The sequence below is a fragment of the Pollicipes pollicipes genome, unplaced genomic scaffold (genome assembly GCF_011947565.3).
Source record: "Pollicipes pollicipes isolate AB1234 unplaced genomic scaffold, Ppol_2.1 Scaffold_6138;HRSCAF=7277_pilon_pilon_pilon, whole genome shotgun sequence".
Classification (NCBI taxonomy): domain Eukaryota; kingdom Metazoa; phylum Arthropoda; class Thecostraca; order Pollicipedomorpha; family Pollicipedidae; genus Pollicipes; species Pollicipes pollicipes.
This window is the reverse complement of record NW_023596818.1, coordinates 5,246,940-5,271,454: the sequence shown is the minus strand read 5'-3', so window position 1 is coordinate 5,271,454 and position 24,515 is coordinate 5,246,940. Positions and strand designations below refer to the sequence as shown.

General features: G+C 57.6%; 1 protein-coding gene across 5 annotated transcripts in view; it reads left to right on the top strand.

The window, feature by feature from the left end:
- LOC119105771 (obscurin) overlaps nt 1-7,753 on the top strand; it is a 100,436-nt gene extending 92,683 nt beyond the window's left edge. For all 5 annotated transcript variants that reach the window (XM_037229275.1, XM_037229276.1, XM_037229277.1 and 2 more), the window contains 9 exons: nt 447-592; nt 1,173-1,337; nt 2,392-2,575; nt 3,513-3,680; nt 4,198-4,312; nt 5,097-5,277; nt 5,976-6,201; nt 6,561-6,666; nt 7,298-7,753. In XM_037229275.1, the coding sequence (XP_037085170.1) occupies nt 447-592; nt 1,173-1,337; nt 2,392-2,575; nt 3,513-3,680; nt 4,198-4,312; nt 5,097-5,277; nt 5,976-6,201; nt 6,561-6,666; nt 7,298-7,426 (1,420 nt within the window). In that variant the 3' untranslated portion in view covers nt 7,427-7,753. The remainder of the gene's footprint in view (nt 1-446; nt 593-1,172; nt 1,338-2,391; nt 2,576-3,512; nt 3,681-4,197; nt 4,313-5,096; nt 5,278-5,975; nt 6,202-6,560; nt 6,667-7,297) is intronic.
- Nucleotides 7,754-24,515: the final 16,762 nt, after the last annotated feature.

Genomic DNA, 24,515 nt, shown 5'->3' with positions numbered 1-24,515 from the left:
ACTTTCACTCTGTCCCGCCTCGGACATCGTTATGTACCCGTTTATGACGTAAGCCAGCGGTATCAAGTAATTAAAAGGTGGATAATGAATCCCGATGGGTTCGGCTAGAAACAGCATGTTCTAGTGTTATCTGTTCGGCTGGCCCGACTTTAGTTCCATCTAAGTCTGCTAGATTGAAAGTGTGGGCGCATTCAAGGTTATGGCACAGGGTGAGCTGTATGACCCGTGTCTCTCCCTAACAGCTTGCCTGGGCAGATTTTTCGTGGATTTTGTGGGTCTGGTGGATCAACGCTTGTTTTGTGCGCTGTCTCCACGGTGTGTTCAAGAACTCAATGCCGGTCTGTTGAAAAGGCCCCTGTCTTGTGACCCGTCCACACAGTCTGTTCGTGGGCTCCGTGCCGGGCCTGGTGCTGAGCTGACCCCTGTCCTGTGACCCGTCTCCACAGCCTGTTCGTGGGCTCGGTGCCGGGCCTGGTGGACATGCCGGAGCCGGTGGAGTACTCGGACACGGAGGTTATGCTCCGCTGGAAAATCCCGCAGGACTCTGGCCACACTCCCATCCTCGCCTACGGCCTGCAGGTCAAGCAGACGTGTGAGTGACCTCGGTCCGGATAAGCCGGAGGACGTCGGCAGAGCGCGCGTATCGGAGTGGGAGTTTGGGCTTTGAGGAGGTGTAGGTTTGAAACTTGCTGCGGGCAATGTTTTGCGACCTTCAAAGGCGTTCGGCGTGGGAGAGCGTGTCCCAAACGGACCGTAGTGATCACTGTTGATTGCCATGTTTTTTTGGGTAACGTTTGGCAAGTACCGCCGTATCTCTGTGCTCCCGTAAGATATTGGTTGCATGAGCGATACGCTGCCTAGCAGCACTGCAACACATTCTGTGGCTGTTTGGACCACATATCTCGATTTTGCGACACATGTGACGGGCATATGCAAACGCTCCGCGATCTAGCCGACCGATTGTACTGAGCTCGTCCGAAACGGTCCGTGCCGTCAGCTGACAGACCAAGTCGATTTTACTACGTGAATACTGTAGGGGTCTGCTGTGCGCCGTACACTGTTAGAATGTTTGCAAATCGGGCCTCAGTGGCGTGCGCCGTGCGGTGACTGTTCCCATTAGAGACGGATGCCGCCATTTCGTCAGCTGTTGATGAGTACGCGTCTGTGCCCAGTGGACCACGAGTGGACGGACGTCGCCAACAATATCGACCACGAGTTCTTCTGCGTGCGCGGCCTGACGCCGGAGAGCAACTACCACTTCCACCTGAGGGCGTACAACAAGTTCGGCTGGGGGCCTTACAGCGTGCCCAGCCCGACCGTGCGCACGCGTAAACTCGGTGAGTCGGGAATCCCCAAGTCCTTCCGCAGGCGCCTTTGTAAGGCGATGATGACCATGTTCACAGTCACTAAAGACTTTTGGCCAGAGGCAGAGGTAAGGCTGCTTAGCCTTTGCCACTCCGAGAGGTAAACCCGGGCGGCTTCTAACCGGTCTGATCCACATAGCAGTTAATCCCTTCGGCTTGTGACGCTCGGGGCAGAGGAGCGCCCGCTCACGCCCACCTGAGCCGTCGCCAGGTCACTGACCTCCGCCCCCAATCCTTGGCTGGCTCCGCGTGCCTACCGGGGCCGGATGTTGTGGGTCATCACCCTCGGCGCCCCGTGAGGGGGTGAGATCATCCGCTGGTGCCGAGTGAGGAACATGTGCGCCGTCTCGTCCTGCGCGGGCGCCCTGTGGGTGGGGGACTTTCTGGGCTAATCGGGCAGCAGCCCGACGCTGGGCTAACAGCTGACCGGGATTACCGACTCCTCAGTTGCCCAGCTGAGAGCGCCGCCGTCTGAACGAGCGCGGCACGACACTGCCGTATTCCAGATGAAGCCGGCTCGATGCTCTTGTGTGGGAGCGACAACTTTTAAATGTTATCCCATATTCCTGTTCGTTGAGGGCGCGATCATGCATTTTCACCCGATGCAGGGCACCATTCCCAGCGATCTCCTCACGCACCCTTGCGCAACAGTTAAGCGTTCGGAACGTTGTATGATCGCCCCACCCCACTCTAAACGCCACCCCAGCTTCACTCCCACTCCCAACCAACCTCCACTCCTATTACCTTCCCCACCCCCATCCCCATTTCCTATCCGCAGCGCGCTCGTCGCTCTAAGGAGCCCCACATCGCTCCCGTCGCTCTGAGGAGCCCTCGCCTCACTTTTGTCGCTCTGAGGGGCCTCCGTATCTCTCCCGTCGCTCTGAGGAGCACCCGCCTCGCTCCGGTCGCTCTGAGGAGCCCTCGCCTCGCTTTTGTCGCTCTGAGGGGCCTCCGCATCTCTCCCGTCGCTCTGAGGAGCACCCGCCTCGCTTCCGTCGCTCTGAGGAGCCCCATCGCACGTGCGCAGGCTGGGAGCGCAAGGTGATGGTGACGAAGGCGGAGAAGTACCTGCAGCAGCTGACCGAGTCGGGCCGCGCGCCGCTGGACCTGGAGGCACGTCCGACGCTTGACTACGCCGTCGAGGAGACCCCGGTGGAGCTGACCGACGGCTCGCCGGAGGGCAAGTACAGCTTCCTCGCCGAAATCAACAGGTGAGCCGGGGGTCGGGCTGGGCTGCGGCGAGACACGCACGATGTGAAAAACGATGCTGTAACCGTCATATCCATCCCAGTGAAGTTCACTGTAGTACAGTATCTTTAGTTATTGCACTCGCTGGCAGTCTTCACTCTGTTGTCTCGAAAAAGACGAGTTCCAGCTAAAGCGGGCTACGCATCACAACCAGCGGCCACTGCCGCGGCTTTAACGAGCTCCATCCGGCCCAGCGTCGGTTAAGCCAATGCGTCGTCAAAGCAAGACGGTTTTATATAGCCTGCTGGAACTGAATGATCAGGATGGAATGAATGCTTGGGCGGCGTCCGCCTCCGCCTTAGACTTGAGAGCTGAGCGCGGGATTCTGCTACTCCGCATTAGTCAGTTTACGGAACAACGCAATTGTGAAGGTGTCGGCGCTAAGGTGTCTTCTAGGAAGGCGACACCGGTGCAGCGCTAGCGGCGCTCCGTATGACGCAAACGTGTCGGAAGTAGAGGCGTGTGTCGTAGGCACTCTTGTCATCTCGCTATTGCAGGTGGCTCCGCTTCCCAGGGGCACGATGTGGGTGAACAAGCGATGGCTCATGTTGAGCGAATCCGGGAGATTGACATACGGGCTTGCTGTAGAACGAACTCCCCTCGCCTCGCCTTCTCTCCCCCTCCCCTCCACTCCGCTCCACTCCACTCCACTCCATACCCCTCCACTCCACTCCATACCCCTCCACTCCACTCCACTCCCCTCCACTCCCCTCCACTCCCGTCCTCTCGCCTCGCCTCGCCTCCCCTCGCCTCCCCTCGCCTCCCCTCGCCTCCCCTCCCCTCCCATCCTCGTCCCATCCCCTCCCCTCCCCTCGCCCTTCTGTTTTGGCGCGACGCCAGCCGTGCGCCGCCGCCCTGGCCCCCATGCTGACCCGCCCTCGTGCCGGGCCGTCGCCGCAGGGGGCGGTTCTCGCTGGTCGCCAAGTGTGTGGAGACGGCCACGGACCAGGTGCGCGCCGCCAAGATCCTGGAGGCGGGCGAGGAGACGAGGGACGCTGCGCACGCCGAGTTCCGCGCGCTGCGCCACCTGCGCCACGAACGCGTCGCCGCGCTGTACGACGCCTACAGGTGAGCCACGGGCCACGCCTAGGCAGAGTGCCCCTCCCCCTTCGAGGGGACTGCTTTTTGGTAGGCGATGCTTTTACTGCTACTTCCAGAATTTGGATTTCATCTCACCCCGCCCGGTCCAACATTATATGACGTTGCATACCTCAGAGCCACTTTTCAGTTCAGATACGAGTACTGCGTGGTCGCAGATGTGGTCATTTCGTAAAAGGGTCGGAATGCTACGGAACCGAAGCTCTCTCCACGGCGTACAAAGAAAGCACACGCCAGGGCCGGTCCCCAAAAGGACGCGGCTGGTTGCGGCCCCAGTCACCCCGAGGCGCCCGGCTCTCGCTCAGCTGACTGGTCGGAGAGAACTCAGCCAAACATCGCGTAATCTGATACGGTCCCGGCGCGATTACAAGGTACATGCATTGGGCTCCAAGTTACCATACATGGCGGTATGACTTCGCTGCGATGTACCATTCATTCAAAACTGCCCGTCCAACCGTGTGAGCTGACTGACTCGATCCGCCCGCAGAATGGACACCAAGTACGTGCTGATCATGGAGAAGCTGCAGGGTCTGGACATCCTCACCTATTTCCAGCTACGCCACGAGTACTCGGAGAACATGGTGGCCACCGTGGTGACGCAGGTGGGCTCCCGAGAACGGCGTGCTTTTCAGAGCTCGTCGTGAACGGACGGATCGTACTGGCTTGCTCCGGGGGTGCATGCCAGGCTCCTTGCTCTTTCGCGTTCAGAAGACGCCTGGCGAAGGAAGCAGCGGCATTTGGAGGCGCATTTAAACTGGGCAGCATTGAGTGACAGCGGTCTTGTGTAGCCTACAACGCGACCAAGCTTGCCAGCTGACGTTGCCACCGTGGACTGTGATGTGAATATCAGCGCAGGCCCCCCTCCATTGTGCTGAGAGATCGCACCGATCGCTAACACAGTTTGTTTATTTGTTTGTTTGCTTGCCGAAACGACCGCGTGCTGGTTCTCCGGGTTGCGTGTGGATCTCTCCTGCCCAGCAGGGGCCGGACTGTGAACGCCCCGAGCTCCGCCGATCTCGACTTTGACTTTGACCTTGTCTGGTCCCGGTGCGTTTGCACTGATCCCCTCTCCTAATGATGCAACGCCCTCTAACAGCATGGAGCCGGCAGCGTCACGTGCACCTTATACGCGTGGCTACCGGTCTCTGGCCGGCAGAGATCGGTGCCAGCGGGGTATTAGCGGACATTAGCCTACGCACCGTGGCAGACGTGGCGCTGGCAAACTATTACCGTACATGAGCCCACGCACAGTCACGGCCACGCCGTTATTGATCCGATGCCAGCTGCTGGCACCTCACCGCCGACACGCGACCACCGGGAGGCATGTCCCGGGTCCTCTCGAGCTTCCCTGGGTGGAGGCGCCTGAGCCCGCGCCGGCGGCCGCAGGTGCTGGACGCCCTGCAGTACCTGCACTGGCGCGGCGTGGCGCACCTGGACCTGCAGCCCGACAACGTGGTGCTCACCACGTGTCGCCGGGTGGACGTCAAGCTGGTGGACCTCGGCTCAGCGCAGCGCGTCACCAAGCTCGGCTGTCGCGTGCAGCGCTGCGGCAACCTCGAGTACTCCGGTAAGCCTCCCCCCCCCCCCGTTCGGAGTGTGACGTCACCGCCCGGCGGCTGGCGGGCAGGCCGGTGCGCGCCGGTTTTGACGAGAGGTCCGCAGGCAGGCCGGTGCGCGCCGGTTTTGACGAGAGGTCGGCAGGCAGGCCGGTGCGCGCCGGTTTTGAAGAGAGGCCCGCAGGCAGGCCGTCCGACGCGGTGGGACTCTCCCGGATTACCCCGAATGTGGGACGGTCCGGCAGTCCTGGACTACTGCGTTTCCAGGCAGAAAGTCTTTGGAACCCGGACGACCAGCCGGTTGCGTTATGCTGGGTCACCTGTAGCGCGCACTATGTGAGTTGATTTACCGTGGTACGGCATAACTGAGCTTCAGGATGGTATGCGACAGCGAATATATGATACGTTAATGCGGTACAACATTTACGATGTATGATATCGTACTGTGATCAATCGCATTGCATTTATAGTGCCGGCTGCGTTTAATGCGACCAGATTGAAAAGCTCGATATAACCCGAGAGAGAAAGATGATGACACAGACACGCAGCTTCGCCACGAGATGTCTCAGCAGGAGTCGCCATCGTCTACCGTGAGTCCTGTTCCGACGTCCTCAGCCGGTATCGCTGCTACCAACACCGGTCACCGAGCGCTGACACCGGCGTCCGCGTCGTCCAGCCCGTTGACACCGCCCCCTCCTGCCTCCCGCAGCGCCCGAGCTGCTGGCCGACGAGCCGGCCTTCCCGATGACGGACGTGTGGTCGCTGGGCGTCATCACGTACCTGCTGCTGTCGGGCGTGACGCCCTTCCACGGCGACACCGACGCCGAGACGCGCCAGAACATCCTGTTCGTCCGCTTCCGGTTCGAGTACCTGTACCGCGAGATCACCACCGAGGCCACCCGCTTCCTCATGCAGATCTTCAAGCGCGCACCGAGGTGGGTGGCGGCGGCCGAGCGGGCGGCGGCGGCCGAGCGGGGGTGTCGGGAGACGCGGCTCGTTGCGGCCGCTCGTCACGCGTCCGGCTGAAGGTCGGAGAAGGTCGTCCGCCGCGCGCTCGGATCAAAGACGGCTTGGGGCGCAGTTCCGGCTGCGGGTGCAGGCGCGGTTCTAAATCAGCCGCGCCGGACGTGCCCGGTATGCCGGCCGGAGCGGCCGCATCGCGCTGGGAAAGCCGACCCGGTCGCGCTATGTCGCGTATCTGCGAGGCGCGTGGCCGACGTGCTTCGCGTGTAGAGCGGTGACGTGCCCGGGCGGGTGCCTCCGCCTGCCCTAACGAGGTGACGCCCGTTCGCAGCAAGCGGCCCACGTGCGAGGAGTGCTCCGAGCATCGGTGGCTGCTCTCCAACGACTACATGCTGAAGCGACGGGAGCGAGCCGTCTTCTTGGGCAACCGGCTGCGGGTGAGAGGCCGTCGACCGACCCGACGCGAGCGGGCGGGCTGAGGGGCCGCCCCCACCCCTTCCCGGTGTGCTGAACCGCACACAGATTCCGTGCGGACTGCTAAAGGGAAGTGGAAAAAGGGGCTTTGTAAAGTGAAGGCTGTAAAAACTGTGTAAAGGGGACTCTGGCAATGGTTTGATAAAGCACGGGTATTATGGAATGGCATGGAAGAGGATTATCTTTAAGAGGGCTGGTAAAGGGGATTGTGGCGATAGCTTGATAAACATGGGCGTTATGAAATGTTGTGTTATGGGAAACAGTATGAATTGATATATAGTAGTTAATTGATTTAGTATCTATTGCTTCGACTTTGGTACGATTCAGCTGCCTCGTTTTTAAAGTAGGTGAATTACACGATAAAACAATGTGCGGATCGGTATAAATCGCTCGTTGTTTTCTTCGTCGTTACCAACCGTCACAATTTCGTGACAAAATACTGTCTTGTTCAGTGCCTTTAACCACCGTTTGAAACACGAGGTCATTGGTTAGGTGTTGGCAATCTGCGGATCCTGTGCATCGCACAAGACGTGATGGCGCCGTCCTTGCCGTGCACTCGTTTGTCCAGCGTCGCTCACCGTCTCCGTCCGCCAGGAGTACTCGGAGAAGTACCACCGCGAGAGGTTCGAGCAGGCCACCCAGAGCCCCGACCTGCTCTCCGGCTTCGGCATGGGCCTGTCGCGCTCGCTCAGCGTCGAGAACAACGCCTACACCACCTTCTAGTGACGCGGCGGCGGCGAGGCCGCCCGCGCCGTCGGGGAGATGTCGACCGCCCGCGTCCTGTCCCGCACGCGACCGCGCAGCCCAGTTTGTCAGATGCACTCACCCTTGTGCCACCTCTTCTTCAGCTCTTGTCTCGGTAGTTCACACGCTAGGAAAGTTGTCCGCTAATTCTCGTCCGCCAGAAGCCTGCTGTCGACGATCGCTGGAGCTGGGTGTTCTCCGACGCGCCGACCCGCTTGAGAGTTGGGCGGTTTGTGGATACGGTGAAGGTTTCTCTCCGGGTGTAACCGTATGCGATATATTGGTAATACATCGCTGTATAAAGGAGAGCGTTTTTATGCAGCGGTTGGCAGGAGAGGGCTAGTGTCGGGATATGAACCGCTCGCATGGCATTGACTTAGAATATGAGACCTCTAAAACGCACAATTTAAAAAAGTTGTCAGAGCTCATGGCATTACATACACACACACACACACACACACACACACACACACACACACACACACACACACCACACACACACACACACCACACACACACACACACACACACACACACACACACACACACACACACACACACACACACACACACACACACACACACACACACACACACACACACACACACACACACACACACACACACACACACACACACACACACACACACACACACACACACACACACACACACACACACACACACACACACACACACACACACACACACACACACACACACACACACACACACACACACACACACACACACACACACACACACACACACACTATATATTTATCTATATATATATATATATATATATATATATATATATATATATATATATATATACATGTATATATCCAAAACTGTCATTTTAAGTCCAGATAGCGATCATTTTATTCAACCAATCCGGATCATTTTAAATCCAGATAATCCATATACATATATATATATATATATATATATATATATATATATATATGTGTGTGTGTATGTATGTATGTAAAACCAACTGTCAAAGGACGTCCACGCCCAGGGTTTGATGTGGGCTATGAAACCGTGTGGCGAGAACAACCCATCATCAACCCATCCGCGGGTGTGGCGGTGTGAACAGACGGTGCAGCTAAGGCATGGCTATCTGGATTTAAAATGACAGTTTTGTGTATGCATGTCAAGGGTGCGCGAAATCCCACCGGGAGATTCATGCAACAAAGGTGGCACGACGGCCCACGAATGCAAATATATTCGCCGCGATGGGTTAAGTAACGGCATTACGAAGTTGACTTCCGGCTGTGACGAAACAGGTCATAACATTGGATCACCGCATCCTGCAAGGATTCCGTCGCGGCATTCCCAAATGTCGTGACATTCAAAGATCGCCCTCTAGGAACGCGGGGGACGGATATAAGATCCGAGAAGCCATAATTCATCATTAATAACATCTTCCGTAGAGGACGATATCTGAATGTCATGACATTAGAGAATACCACGATGTAACACTTAACGTCACACTTAGGCAATGCGCATGTGGGGTCACAGTCGGCACGGGCTTCACATATTTCACAAGTTCCTTTGATCTCACGGTGATGGTATGCTTTGTGTGCTCCCGTAAAAGTGACATGCGCAAGAAAGGCTCTCTATCTCCGGCATTATATAGTATAACGGGACTCCCATGTGATCAGCAAGTCTTCTCAGTTATGTAATATATATATATATATATACATATATATATATATATATATATATATATATATATATATGCTTGGCTACGTGTTTTATCGACGATTCCCTGCAAACCGAAGGTCCGTTATTCACAGCGACAAAATTCACAGCATCCGTTAACGATCGCGTTCAAAGAGGCGCTCGAATAAGCACTGCGCATGGCAAATGCTCAAATTACGTTCCAACGGAGTAGTGCAACAAGGTCTGAGAGATATGAGGTTTCAGGGCAGACGGAACGGGAAGATATGTCGCAAAGATTAAAATGTTAAGCTCTTGTGCGATATCCACAGCAGAGCACGGATAACTCGCCACATTTTTAAAACTTGTCATCCCCGTGGTTTGCTGTGATTTGCATTTTTCTCAGATGAGCATTCAACAGCTGCAAGAATGAGTGATCAAAATACACCAGGATCTACTCCGAGTAGCTCCAAACCTGAATCAACACAAAACATTGTCCAAACTATTGTCACTCCAGCTCGCAGCAGTTCCGTTACCAAGTCGACTGGCGCTCAGGACACAGCAGGAGGAAGTGGCGGCGCGTTAGATACGCTGCAACCCGGCGGCCTAGTGTCGGATAGGCCGTCCGGTGCATCGGCGTTCAACTTCTTAACGGGTGCCCAATCAGACCTGGCGCACCAAACCCGCTCCAAAGTGGAGAGCTCAATGACGTGGTCGCAGCACGAGGCCCCGAACCCACTCTTGTCCGAAGGAGAACCCTCCGATCCCTCCACCACCGACTTCAACTACGCCGCCTACGTGCGCGAGCGAGCTGCCGTCAGTAAGCAGTACATCAGCGTGGAGGAGAGGAAGCCATCGATGGAGCCACAGGACCCCTTCAACATGGACGCCGCCGAGGAGCAGCTGCTGAAGAAGCCGCCGACCAGCTTCATCGTCATCGGCAAGCCGGGCTCGGGCAAGACGACGACGGCCAGGCTGTTGGCCGCCTGGTGGCGCACGATCTACATCAGCGCCGACGACCTGGTGGAGGATATCATAGGCAACAAGTCCGAGCTGGGCGACAGAATGCGGTCACTGCTGACCTCGGGCGCCTCCGTCCCGGAACAGCTGATTGTGGCGATGCTGAGCGAGCGACTGAAGCAGGAGGATGTCCTGCACTACGGTTACGTGCTGGATGGCGTGCCCTGCTTGTCGGAGAAGGTGCTGTCGCACCTGGATCAGCTGAAGATGGTAATAGAGTCACCGCTTCCTCCAACAGTGATAATTCATTTGAGAATTTCGGATGAGGATCTCATGGCACGGATGTTAACATACCGGGTGGATGAAGAAAAGGGTCGGTTCTATACCTGGATATATTACACGGACAAGCCGAAGCCACCCAAGAAGAAAAAGCCTCCGCGAATGCCACTTGACGATGACGAGGAAGAGGAAGAACAAGAGGAAGAGGAAGAAGCCGTGGTTGAGGAGGAGGAGGCAGTGGAAGAAGAAGAGGAAGAGGAAGAAGAGGAGGAGGTGGAGGAGGAGGAAATAATTCCAGAAGAAGACGAAGAGGGGGCTGAAGGTGATGCAGTCGAGGAACACGAAAAGACCTTCAAGCCAAAGAAGAAGAAAAAGCCCGCCAATCCCCTAGCACCAGCTCCAAAGGCCGCCAGAGACCGACTGCTGCGAGTTCCGGAGGGCCACCAGTCCGAGTTCGCGTATCAACTCGAGGCGTACAAGTCTCGCCTGATGCTCCTGCTCGAAGACTACATGACGAACCACAGTCCCGAGTTTCTGATCGAGATCGACGCCACGCTGGCGCCGCGTGCGGCGTTCGAAAGCCTCAAGCTGCGGCTGGCCGTCCTGCCGGTCGCGCGCGCCCTCGTGCCCGTGCGCCTGCTGGAGGAGGGCGGCGAGCCGCCGCAGGTGACCGCCGAAGACGACCCGGACGAGATCACGCACGTGCTCTCGCACACCAACCCCATCTGTCTGCGCTTCAAGTGGACGCCGTCTGACTTCGGCGTGACGTGTCCGGTCAGCATGAAGCAGGGCCGCGTCGTGCGCGGCGACCCGACCTGCGCGGTCGGCTTCCTCAGCCACTTCTACGTGATGAGCGGCGCCGACACGCTGGCGCAGTTCATGCAGTGTCCGCGCCGCTTCTTGTCCGGGCCGCCGCGGCTGCCGTGTCGCGTGATCGTGTGCGGTCCGCCGGCCAGCGGCCGCAGCACGCTCGCGGCGCAGATCGCCAGCTGCCGCTCGGCCGACGTGATCGACGCCGGCGCGGCGAGCGCGCCGTACCTGGAGGAGAAGCGGGTGCAGTACAGGGAGGAGAAGCGGCAGGAGAAGCGGCAGGCGCTGGCCGAGTCCTTCGCGGAGAAGAGGAAGGCCGAGCAGGAGGAGGCAGAGCGACTGAAGAAGGAGGAGGAGGAGCGACTGAAGACGGAGGAAGAGGAACGGCAGAAGCTTCAGCAAGAGCAGGGGTCAGAAGGGCAGCCAGATCAGAGTGCAGCGCCGAAGGCGACTGCTGACGGAGAAGAGACGAAAGAGGATGGTTCTGACAAGCCTCAAGACCCTGCAGATGGCAAGGACATTGAGCCCGACGAGACTCAGTCGCCGAATTCTGCAGAGGACACGAACAATGCGCCACCAACCCAGTCGGCCGAGGCCACCCCGGAGTCCGGTGGAACCTCGAGCGCGAACGTCACACCCGACGCTGCGGACTCAAAAGACGCTCCGATAGCCCGGTCGAGCCAGTCTGTGAAGCCTGCAGAGTCGGGAGCCGGTGGCGGCTCTGCGTCTGCAGAGGGGGTGTCAGGTTCAGCGGACCAGGTCTCTTCTCAGTCACAGGTCACGAACCAGTCTGTGAAGTCTTCAGAGTCGGGAGCCGGCGGCGGCTCTGCGTCTGCAGAGGGGGGTGTCAGGTTCAGCGGACCAGGTCGCCTCCCAGTCACAGGTGCCCGATAACGAGCCAGCCGCCTCGACAACATCAGCCGCGCCAGCTGATGCGGGCAGCCAGGATTTGGCCGAAGCGAAGAGCGCTGACTCGGCCGGCTCAGTCGCCCAGGCGGGCAGCCGAACCAGCACGCGGGCACCGGACCCTGACGCGGTCAGCAGAGCTAGCTCGAAACCTCAGGGCGTCGATGGTGCCAGCGAGACAGTGTCTCGAACCCAGAGCGCGAACGAAACCAGCAGGACCAGCTCGCAGCTGAACTCCGGCAGCGATGAGCCGGCCGAGCCGCCGGATCCGGAGGTGGAGGCGGCGCTGCTGGAGTACGGCCCCGAGCTGGAGACCCTGGTGCAGGACGTGCAGCTGGAGCCGGCCGACTGGCTCCGCGTGCTCCAGGAGACGGTGGCCGAGCGCGAGCGACAGCGGCACGCCGCCTCCGAGGACACGCCCGCGCACGGCGGCTGGGTCATCGATAATATGCCCACCGAACCGGCGCTCTGGTCGATGATGCAGCAGGAGAAGTTCGAGTATGACGACCTGGTCTGCATCTGGGATGACTCCGATGACTTTCTGTTTCTGCAGGACTATTTCTATCAAGAGCACAAGGAGCAGGTGAGCCAGAGCATTGTCGCGACAAAGACCGCCGAAGAGCAGGAGGCAATGCAGAAAAACGAAGAAATGGCCCAGAAAATGCAAGAACAGGCGAACGCAGAAGCGGAACGTCAGGAACAAGACGCAGTTAGAAAGCAAATGGAGGCCATTATGGGGCAGAACAATGCGGACGGTGTACCGCCTCAGACAGATGCGCCATCAGAACAAGCAGATGCAGAGAAGCAGGAAAAAGAGAAGCCCGATGACGAGTCTGCGGGCCCGCAAACGCTCTCCATTGGTGGAAGCCAACCGACAAATGCTAGGAAGGAAAAAGAAAAGGCGGAAGCGCCTCCCAGCGTCTCGGGCGAGCCGACAAACGACGCGGACAGCCTCGAGCCGAGAGAGGCGGGCAGCGACGGCCAGATGTCGACGCCGCTGGTGCCTCCCGAGCCGCCGCCATCTTGTCCGATGATGACCGCGTACAAGGAGACTCTGGCGAGTTTCGCCCAGGACTGGAGCGCCGTGCGCAGTCTGGCCGAGCCGCGCAACTGTCCGGAGCCGATCGTCCTGGCCCTGGACAAGGTGACACGAGCCGGCACCACGCTGCTCGGCATCGTCAACGAGCGGATGCAGAAGAACTTCAAAATGCAGGCGAGAGAGCTGACCAGCGACGAGCAGCTGGAACACGACTTCGGCGACGTGGACGACGAGGTGGAGGAGGACGAAGCAGAAGCGGTGGAGGAGGAGGATTTTGTGGAGGAAGAAATCAAGGACGAGGCCAGCGAGGACATCGAGGAGGCCAGGTCAGATCTGAAGCGGTTGTACGGCGAGACGGGCAAGTTTTGTCCGGTGGTGTACTCGCAGTTCGGTGTGGCACAGCCGGGCCGGCGAGACTTCGCTGTCGGCTACCGCGGACAGCTGTACCTGACCAGCTCGCAGGAGGCGATGGATGCGCTGGTGGCTGAGCCGGAGCGCTACATACCGCGCGACGCGTGTCCTGCGCCGCCGCCGCTGCGGCTTGTGCTCCTGGGCGCTTACGGCTCGGGCAAGTCGGGCCGCGCGCAGCATTTGGCCGAGAGCTGCGGTGTCTTTTGCATTGACTACCGGGAGCGGCTGCAGGAGCTGATGCAGCTGCTCGGCCGGCCACGGCTCGGCAAGCACTCCAAGATAGAGGTGGCCGGCGAGGGGGCCATCGCCGAGGACATCCAGGACGTGCTGGCCGAGACGGCGCGCGTGCGCGATGAGTTTGAGCAGCGCCAGGCCGAGCGGCGCGAGGAGCGCGCCGCGCTGGCCACCGGCGGCGAGAACTCCAGCTCGGACACGCCGCCGCCGCCGGTGCCCTCAGCGCCGACCGACGCCACGGCTGACACGCCGCCGGGGGATGTCGACTCCGAAACGGCGGAGGAGGCCGAAGAGGCGGCGCGCCGTCAGGAGCAGGCCGGCTGGACGCCCTGGCAGGTGGAGGTGGAGGCGTACTTACAGGAGGAGCTGCCCTCGCTCTCGCCCGACTCCCTGGACGAGATCGTGCGTGAGTGGTGGGAGAAGGAGCCGTTCAAGTCGGTCGGATTCGTGTTAGAGGGTTTTCCCGCGACACCAGACGACCTCAGCTACCTCACTGAGCGTCATCTGTTTCCGGACGCATTTGTGGTCTTGGTCACGGACCCGGAGCAGACGGTGGAGCGCCTGCTGAAGGGCTGTATGGAGGAGTGGGAGAGACAGATGGACGCCTTCAAGGCGAGCCTGAACAAGGCTCAGGAGGAGAAAGCCTCTGAACGCTTGAGGGAAATTGAGGAGAGACGAAAGGAGCTAGCGGAAGACATCGAAGCGAAGAAAAAGCAGCGCGAAGAAGAACGTTTGCTACAACTGCAACAGGCGGCGGCTGAGGAAGGAGATGAAGAAGGCGACTTGACTGACGACGAGCCTCCAGAAGGATCTGATGCGCTTACACTCGGGGAAGAGGGAGGAGAGGAAGAGGAGGAAGTGGATATAGAACAGATAATATCAGACGAATTCCCCGAAATTGAAGATAATGAATTGTCGTGGGAGACAAAGGAGGAAGCCAAAGAGCGCATTTCCGACATTCTCAGACAGTGGCATGAAGACGACACTCAGGCACTCGAAGCCCTAAGAGAAGTGGCGAAGGAGGCCAACATCCCCTGGCTTGAGGTCGACGCGAGGAAGCGCGGTCACATCGTGGACTACACGCTGGCCAAGGCGGTGGAGAAGTACACCAAATACCGCGTCGGTCTTATGCAGCGGGCGTACCCCATCGGCACCAACATGGCCGCCCGCCTGCTCGACACAGGCTACCGCCAGCTGAGCAAGTTCGGCAAGCAGTGTCCCGTGACGCTGCTGGAGCGTGGGCTCATGATGCCGCCGTTCAACCCGACCCAGAAGCGCCCGTACCCCGTCATCTTCCGGCCGCCACATCTACTACTGCGTCAACAGCGATGCGCTGGACAAGTTTGTGGCAAACCCGACGATGTACACGGCGCAGAAGGCGCCGCTCTACCTCATCCCGAGCCGGGTGGCTGTGCTCGGGCCGCCCAAGTCGGGCAAAACGGCCGTCAGCTGCGGCCTGGTGGCCCGCTACGGCCTGCAGCGCGTGTCACCGGGCGAGGCGGTGCGCGCCCTCCTCGCCCGCTGGCCGCCCGTCCAGCTGGCGCAGCGCGCGCGGCGCCACCTGGAGGACGGCCAGGCGGTGCCCGAGCCGCTGGTGGTGTCGGCCGTGCAGATGGCGCTGCTGTCGGTGCCGGCGCAGGTGCACGGCTACGTGCTGGACGGCTGGCCGCAGTCGGAGCAGCAGGCGCGCGCGCTGACGGCCGTCGGCGTGCTGCCCTACCTGGTGCTGGAGCTGCGCGCCGGCACCGCCACCACCGCGCGCCGCGCCCCGCCGCCAGGAGAACTGGTTCCGCGCCGAGCAGGCGCGCCTGGAGGCGGCCGCCACGCGCCGGCGGCCGCCGCCCGAGGAGCCGCGGCTGGAGCAACCGCGCGCGCACTGCGTACGGCTCGCCTGTTGGCGCGCGGCCGCCGAGCAGCTGGCCGATCAGTACCGCCGGCTGCACGACAACGTCGTCACGGCGGACGCCGACGCCAGCCTCTGGGCGGTGGAGAACACCGCGCGCGAGGCGCTCGAGGAGCGCCTCCGCGGAATCTACCGGTACCGCGAGTGCACGGCGGCCGGCCGCGCGGCGCCCGTCGGCGCGCTGTGCATCACGCCCGACGAGCTGGCGGTGCGGCTGGGTCCCTACCGGCACTACTGCCCCGTCTGCTGGCGCCAGGGCCGCCTGGTCGACCTCAGCGCCGACCGTCGGCTCGCGCACACCGTCGAGCTGCAGGCGCGCTTCTACCGTACGTGCAGCGCCGAGCACGAGGAGCTGCTGCTGGCGGACGAGGCCGAGTACGTGCCGCCGCGCGCGGCGCCGCTGCCGGCGGAGCTGCCGCGCCGGCTGTCGGTCCTGGACACGGCCGTCCTGCTGCCGAACATGGCGCTGGCCTTCGGCGGCTTCTGCTCCGTCAGCTACGTCACCGGCGGCCACCGGTACGAGGCGCTGGTGGCCGGCTCGGACAAGCTCGCTGTCGGCTACCTGCAGCAGGTGTACCTGTGCGCGTCCGAGGACGCGCGCGAGAAGTTCATGCAGGAGCCGCGTCGCTACTGCGCCTGTGTACTACCCAAGAAGCGGCCGCCGGCGCCGGAAACCAAAGCTGCTGCCGCCGCCGCCGCCGCCGCCGCCGCGGAGGCCGAGCCTCAGCTGGACATCCGCCGCCTGCCGATGACAGGTTATCTGGAGCAGGCGCTCGCCCACCACCTGGTGCGCGTGCTGACGGCGGCGGCGGCGCGGCGTCCCAAGCACCCGCGCCTCTGCGTCACCACCTCGGCGCTCGTGTACGTGGCGCTGCTGCTCAAGAGCCGCGCCGCCGTCGGCGACTGCCAGCGCGACCGGCTGCGGCGCCGGCTGGAGCTGTTCGACGACGCCTGCCGGCTGGTGGACCGGCTGGGTCGGGCCGTGAGCACGACCGGGTCGGACCCGCGCCGCCTGTCCGCCCAGCTGCGCGACGACGTGGAGCGCTTCACGACGCTGCTGGACCGGCCCGAAGGAGGAGATCTACCAGGGCGACTGCTGAGGCAGACGCGGATGGCGGACGGAGTGAGAGCGAACGGCTCTGAACGCGGCAGTTTGCCAGGGAGACTGCTGGAGAAGGCCGCGGACAGATACCGAGGCGGTGACGGACGGCCTCATCTCAGTTGGCGGGCCGCCGCCGCATGCCGGGGCATTGGAGCTGAAAGACACTTTCGCCCGGGTCGATTGGCGATGGGCCATTGGTAACGAATCACGTCTAAGCTCTGCTAATAATGGAACGTTAGCGCCGGATGGCTGGGTTCGATTTGATTCGATTTCATTGTGTTGCTTTGCATGGCTTGAACGAGTCTGCTGCCTGGCTGGCCTCAGAAGACAACGGCACATCGTGTAGTTATTGCGATGCACGCTTGGTGCGTCATCCAGTGGTGGGACGCAGGCGGATCGTATCTCCCGCTAACGACGCAGTAGTGCATAGACAATGCGGCAACGAACTACAGAAGCCGGACTATCTGATGCGGATGTCGGGCCACTGCAAAACCGCGCAGGGCATTGCCGGAAGTTTGAGTCTGCACAGCAGCTCCTAACCCGTGAAGAAACTCTAGATTGGTTAAGAATCTGCAGCAGAGCCACGTAACTTGATTTCTGCTCACAGTCACGTGACGGTAACACAGCTTGGCTGAGTGAAAGTAGCTCAATCCAGTCATGTCATGATGCGATAGAGAAGTAAATATCCCGAAACGGGACGTGAATTTGGTACGGCGCGACGGGGCGGGCTGGATTGTATATGTATTCAGGTTTGTGCCTGTTCAGTGTCCCGTGGTTTAGATGACAAACATTTGCTTTCTGCTTAACGACAGCTGATCTCCCTTCAAAACAGCGGCTCGCGGGTTTCGATGAACCTTGAGTGGATTGGTCGCCGAGGAGGAGTTTCAAGGAACCATCCTTCGGAACTCAGCCGTTTTCAACGCCTGAAATCGCCTGCGGTTTACCCCGGTCTCGTGTTGCCAAGCCTGTGTTGCCAAGTCTCCGGCCGATGCCACGACTTATCGAAGATGCACTCTGTCTCATTTCTCTATCGCCGAAGCACACCAGGCCATGAACCTCCCCCATCCCATACTCATGCATTCACACACCGCGGCGAAGATTCGCATCCGCGGCGCACGCGCTGCCAGCGCCGCAGCGGCGGTCGATCCGCCGCCGCACCTCCGTCTCGCGCGGCGGCCGGTCTTTGTCAGCCTCTGACCCACCTTTGCCGAGCTGGCCTGCTTTGCGCTCGGCGACAGTCGTGCAGGGAGAAAGTGCACCGCCGACCTAGGCCGTGAATGCCGGGCGGAGGCGAGCTCACATCCTGTGGAGCCGGACACGCCAGCGACGTTTCACTTTCCGACGCTGCGACGGTGGCGCCGTGCCGCGGCCGTCGCCGCAGGCAGGCGGACGCCTGGCGGCGGCCGGTGAAACTAGCAGGATGGGCGGTAGCAGGCGCCGCAGCGGAGCGGAAACAACGTCAAAAAATGGCGCGAGGGTGAATTTAATAAAAAGATAAACTGGTCACGACGATAATGAACCACTAAGTGTATCAAACACAAACGCTGGTGGCGTCACACACAGCAGCGTATGGCCCCCCCGACAGTGACGTAGTCGCGTGGATGGGGATTGTGGCCCGCTCCCTCTGGAGAGGTGCCCCCTCCCGTAAGACCGAAGGCCCCAATACTCTTTTGCTAATAAGTTATCCATAGGGCTTCTTAACCACCAATAATGGCTCTCAAGGCATTCAAATGGGACCCCAGGCCTAAAAAGTTCCACGGAATTTGAAAACAGGGCCCTACAGCAAAGAATGTCGAACTCTCTGAGTGAAAATATCCCATATGCCCCGATGTGGCTCCCCCTGGGTGTAAACCTGGCCACAACGCTAACCCCCAATCAAAACAAAGGACACTTGCATTGCTTCAAAGCTGAACTGCCTGCAAGTTCCCACAACACTGTTTATGTTTAGGTTTCATCACACTTAAACACTCGATCACGCTTAAACACTCGCCATCCACCGCGTTTGCCTCGGTGCCCGTCGAAGCCTGCCCCCCCTGCGACAGCTCTCCTCTCCGAGCGCGCGCTCATGTTGACGGCCATCAGTCGTGAGCCTGAGCCCGACCACGCGCTGGCTGGAACTCCCGCCCGAGCGTGATGTGAGCGCGATGGTGACGTCCCCGGTGAGGATTATCTCAGTGGGGTAGCCTCCGGGGCCCATGCGGTTCCACATGGACGCAGTGTCACACCACTCTCACCCCATTCATTAACTCCACAGGTGCGAAGCAGTCGCGAATTTCAGAAAGTGCTCTTGCCTGAGGAAACCAAAAAACTTGCGGCATTTTTTTCTCACTGCAGGAACACAGAGCCAGACTGTCTTGTAGAAGCCCGAGTTAGGTAGGAGCAGGTATGACCAATATTCCAGCGGGAATATCATGTTAGAGACCCCATGTAGTCTGTTGCATTGTTTTTGACGCGCTGACACACTGCGGAGTGACCATACCTGTAATGCATTGGTGAATTGAATGTCATCTATATGTTACGGCATGGCTTTTTCAGGACACGGTTGAGCGTATACAAGAAGCGACGTTCTGTGCCTGCTTCTGCAGCTGAGGCACCTAAATTATTTATTGGGATGCTGGAAAACATTGACCTGAAAGTTGCGTATTAGGCGGAGACAACACCAGATTAAGTTAGTTGTGTGGATACACACTGCTTCTCAAAGGAAAGATAGCTTAACTTCCTCTGGTGAGAAAAGCAAACAACCCTTTCATGCCTTCGGATTGACCAAAAATGACCAGGAATATCCGCTGATCCAAAAGCCCAAATCGCCGTGAACTGTCTGAGACGGTGGCCATGTTGCTCCTGTACGAAATGGAAACTTTACAGTGATGTATGGCTTCCCCGCTCAAGTTTTACAGCGGAAAGATCTTAGCCATACCGTGCGTGGGATCACCTGGCCCTACGTGAAATACCGACTTAGGTTTCATTTTACTCTCAAACATTTATAGTCGCATTCTGATGTCACATTACACCTTTGGATATGAGTGAACCTTGCCGCGTTTTCATAAGCAAATGAAATATTTCCTGTTTCCAAAGACATGCTTCAAGGCCAAAGCTAATGTTAAATGGCGGGAAATTTTACATCAACCAAACAGCGGTACCTTGCAGGCGCTCCGTGGCCAAATCAGTACGGCATGATATGTATCATGTTACATATACATGTGACATGATACATATCGTAAAAGCTCAACATTCAAAAAGATGTGACATGATGCCTATCATAAAAGCTTAACATTCAAAAAGTCAAGTAGCAAAACGAAATTCGTTACTCGGACTAATCGTCGTTAAGTTAAACTGAACCATGAATATTATCTTTCAAGATCAGAATGAGGGCAAGAGAAAGGCATATTGGCCGAAATCACATCTAGCCGGGCGTTTTAAGCATCGATACGCACTTCGCCCCCTAGCCATCCATAAGGAATGACGAACCCTCTTCAGAGGAGAGATAGAGAGAGGAGAGAGAGAGAGAGAGAGAGAGAGAGAGAGAGAGAGAGAGAGAGAGAGAGAGAGAGAGAGAGATGAGAGAGAGAGAGAGAGAGAGAGAGAGAGAGAGAGAGAGGAGAGAGAGAGAGAGAGAGAGAGAGAGATATATATATATATATATGTATATAGATATATATATATATATATATATATATATATCAATGACGGGAAGCTCCATACTCACCACAGTTATGGCACCAACCCGGACGTTTAAATTATCGCATCGAAAACGGTCAAGTGGACTAACTTAGCTCGCCGATATTCTAACTTATTTTTACCTTAAAGGATTCACTTTAAGGCTTCGGGTTAAGTTGGCGTTGCTCAGAGTGGGCAACAGGCAAATTTCGCACCCACAAAGAACCGATTAGGTCTATCGTTTTAATCTACGGAGTTTCCAGCAGTGAGATCTTGATGTTAACCTTAGATGGTGATCTTGAGAGTTCTGGTTACCGCACTGAAGGCTATTCCGGATGACGAACTATGTTAAGTCTTTGGTTTGGGCTTAGAGGCACGTCGGCGACAACGGTTATTTCGCTCCCAGGAACCACGCTTTTGTACTTAAAACGCTCAGTTGAGTGCCATATTTTTAGCGGATGTGGGCTTCCAGTAATTTGACCTTTGTTTCCCAGTAGGATGGCCTTGAAGGCAAAGAAAGCGTCACATGCGTGTGAAATAAGTCGGTAAGAATAACACATGGACAAAGTTTGATTGAATTTAAAACACAGCACTGCATAAAAACGAGATCACGACGCTAACATCACAGGCATTTCCTATTTGCATTGCCCGCGCACTTCAGTTCTCAAGAGTGCGTTTTCCGTGCGTCGCCGTCTCCGGCTCCTCGGCGCGCGCCGGTCCGGACCGCCGACAGCGGCGCAGCCCGGCGACGAACTCCGGGCCCGGCCCGAGGCGACGACACTGTGGCCGTTCACCCGGGACTTGGCCCGCCCGGCAATCGCCGCCGCCATCTGTTTGTGCGTGCACGCCGTTTTTGCGAGCGTTGCAGTGCAGTCTCTGACATTGCGTCCGTGCACGCTCCGGCTGCACCTGCCGCCGACAATTTCTGCTTGCAGGGGCAAAAGGTCGCTGCGTTTGGTGAGGGGTTGAAACTTGGCAACCACCAATCCTGATCTTCCGCTGGCAAGCGCGGTTCTGATTCCTAGAGTCTGACTGCGAGGTCGGAAGCAAGTTCAAATGTCCCGGTAAAGGGTACCGGGTCCACCTTCGTCGCGTTACAGGCTTCAGAACAAGGGTCCACAATTTTGCCGAATCAGCAGCCTGAGTCCGAGTCCACGTGCTTGAAATTGCACTGGTCTAAACCCGCGCCTGATCCTCATCCTTATTATTTTCATCCTTACCTTATCCTATCCTTCTTATCCGTCATATTCTTATTATCTTTACCCTTGACATCTCACGTTTTTCACGAAAAAATGGCGCGAGACAAACTAAGTTGCTGTATTATTGTGGTGAGCTGAAATAAACCAGCATCAAACTGTGGCGATGTAAGCCAACGCCGAACTCATCCTCCTCTATCAACACCGACCCTAGCTTCCCGCCCGCCCCGCCCGCTCTAACACAAAGCCCGGCCTCCTCCGACCAACCCAAGTCCAGTCTCATCTAACCAACGCCAAGCCCAGCCTCTTGCCAATGACTAGCAGAAGCCTCACTCCACGCCTTAACGTGTTAGCCTTGCAACAATTCTGAAACTACAATAGTTGTCTGAAAATATTTCAAATATTGATAAAAGTAGTGTTTAAAGTTACGCAGCTGAATGCTACGCATGGTTCTGCCTGCTCTGGACTAAGTTTGCCAACGAAACCAGGCTCAGCCCAAACCAGCCATAGCAAACCTGTCCCGCCCGACCCACCACATCCCAATGGATACGGGAGTATGCTCTGTATAATCTGCGCCAAAACGCTCAGCATAATGATGTACTACACCAGTCTATGGTTGAAGGATGCAAATGCCCGTAAGTCTCGTAGTGGGGAAGTTAGTGTGCGGTTCGTGTGTCGTTCTTAGGTTGCCAACGAAGCGAGCTTTATCGTGTAGCTTATCGTGTTGCACGACGAAAGCGAGCTGGGGTCGAGAACTGCACACGCCTTTCGGCTTATGCAAAAAGCTGTTCAACACTACCGACTTGCCTTCATTCGGATCCTTTCAGCTTATCTCCTGAACCCTAGACAAGGCTTGAATGGGAAATGAAGCTTAACATAGCGCTGCAGGTTTACTTAGAATCTCAGAGTCCAAGGCCAAGTCCGAGTTCCAGCGTTTTGAGTCTTATATAGGCGAGTCCTCGTACCTCCTAGCACGGTCATCTCGAAAATGACTAGATTCGCATAAACCGGAGTTCCAAAATGGCAAGCGTTTGAGCTTGAGTTTGACCGGACTCAGCCCCAGCCTGTCAGCCAGGGGTGTAAGCAGCAGGAAGAGGCGCATGGAGCGCATGCCTCTCTTAAGACTGACCGGAAATGGCGTTAAAGGACCCCTGCCCGCACCACCAGGCTAGTTATGGAATAGGTAAGGAAAAAAGAGAGGTTAAGGAACTCGGGAAGAAAATACGGACATCCCATTTTAAAGACCGCGAGTCAGTACTAGCATCGGTGCTAGTACCAGCCTATACCTATATATATATATATATATATATATATATATATATATATATATATATATATATATATATATATATATATACTATATACATTGCCTGACATAACAAAATTTGCCAGGTGAAGGCACTTCACTGGTGTCAGTATCGATTCCATTCAATGCATGTTAGCATGTTGCTACTGACAGAGTATTAAATCATGTCAAGCCGGGCATCGTTCCAGCACTGCCGATTTAGATTCAGCACTGCTCCAGCACCGCCAATCCGGATTCAGCACCGCTCCAGCACCGCCAGTCCGGATTCAGCACCGCTCCAGCACCGCCAATCCGGATTCAGCACAACTCCAGCACCGCCGATCCGGATTCAGCATCGCTCCAGCACCGCCAATCCGGATTCAGCATCGCTCCAGCACCGCCGATCCGGATTCAGCACCGCTCCAGCACCACCGATCCGGATTCAGCATTGGTCCAGCGCCGTTTGTCCGCACTTAGTGACAGCCGCCAGCACCGCGCATCGGAACCACGCAGCTCTATAGTGCTGACGCAAGGGCATCGGACGCAGGATCAGACACGTTATCGGCGCATGCGCACTGGTCACGAGCCTCGCAGCGTGAAGTGTTTGGCAAATAGTGAACTGAACGTTGAGTCAGTGGCAAGGCCCCGCCGAGCTGTCATTGGCCACCACGGTGTCAGCCCTCACTGATTAGAATTCTTCCCATGTCAGCTCGGCGATCAGCGCGAGTTCTTTCCATGTCAGCTCGGCGATCGTGCGACTTCTTTCCACGTCAGCTCGGCGATCGGCGCGATTTCTTTCCATGTCATCTCGGCGACTAGCGCGACTTCTGTCCATGTCAGCCCGGCGACCAGCGTACGTTGGGCTGGGATCACCTCGCCGAACGCGCATTGCACGAGCCTGCGACGGGCGACCTTCCGCCCGCGGCTGAAGCCAGTGATGGTTTGCGAGCGTCCGCGCACCCGAGACAGACGTCGACGGTCCGTGTGCGGTGCGGGGGGGGTGTCGCTGCGTCGGACCAGTTCACCGCGCACGCCCGTGTGTGCGTGGGGTTTGAAGTTGTCGAAGCGTGGGTCGACATTGGCCCGCGAGAGTTTATGTATGCGCTGTTAGTGTCTGACCGTCGTCTGCATCGCATAAGGACGTCGCATCATGAACAAATTGCTATGTGTGGTATTGTACCAGCCTAAACAGCTCAAAATGCTCTGTAGCACGCTAACCACATAAAGAACAGCTGATACGAAATAAACATAACAAGGTATTATCAGTGTGATTTGGAGTCATTGTGTGCCAGTGAGTTTCTGTCTGCAGAGCCACGTAGGGCAGTTCATGCCTGCCCACTTATATCCTATGCATTACCGGCGTGTGGTCTTGCCAAAACCTGTGACAATCCTGCGGGCAAGGTCTGATTCGATGGTGTTTTGTTCTTCAGGGGACGTAGCCTAAGCGCTGTACGCGAACAATTGAGTCATCGCGGTGGGTTTTCCCCACACCGCATTTTCTCGCTATTTTCCCATTTTCCTGGACTCACGGCGTCAGCTTTGCGGGCGATGCGTCACAAAAATTAACTTAGAAGGCAGGTGTAGCCTACCTACTATGTGTTGGCCTGGAAAAAATATT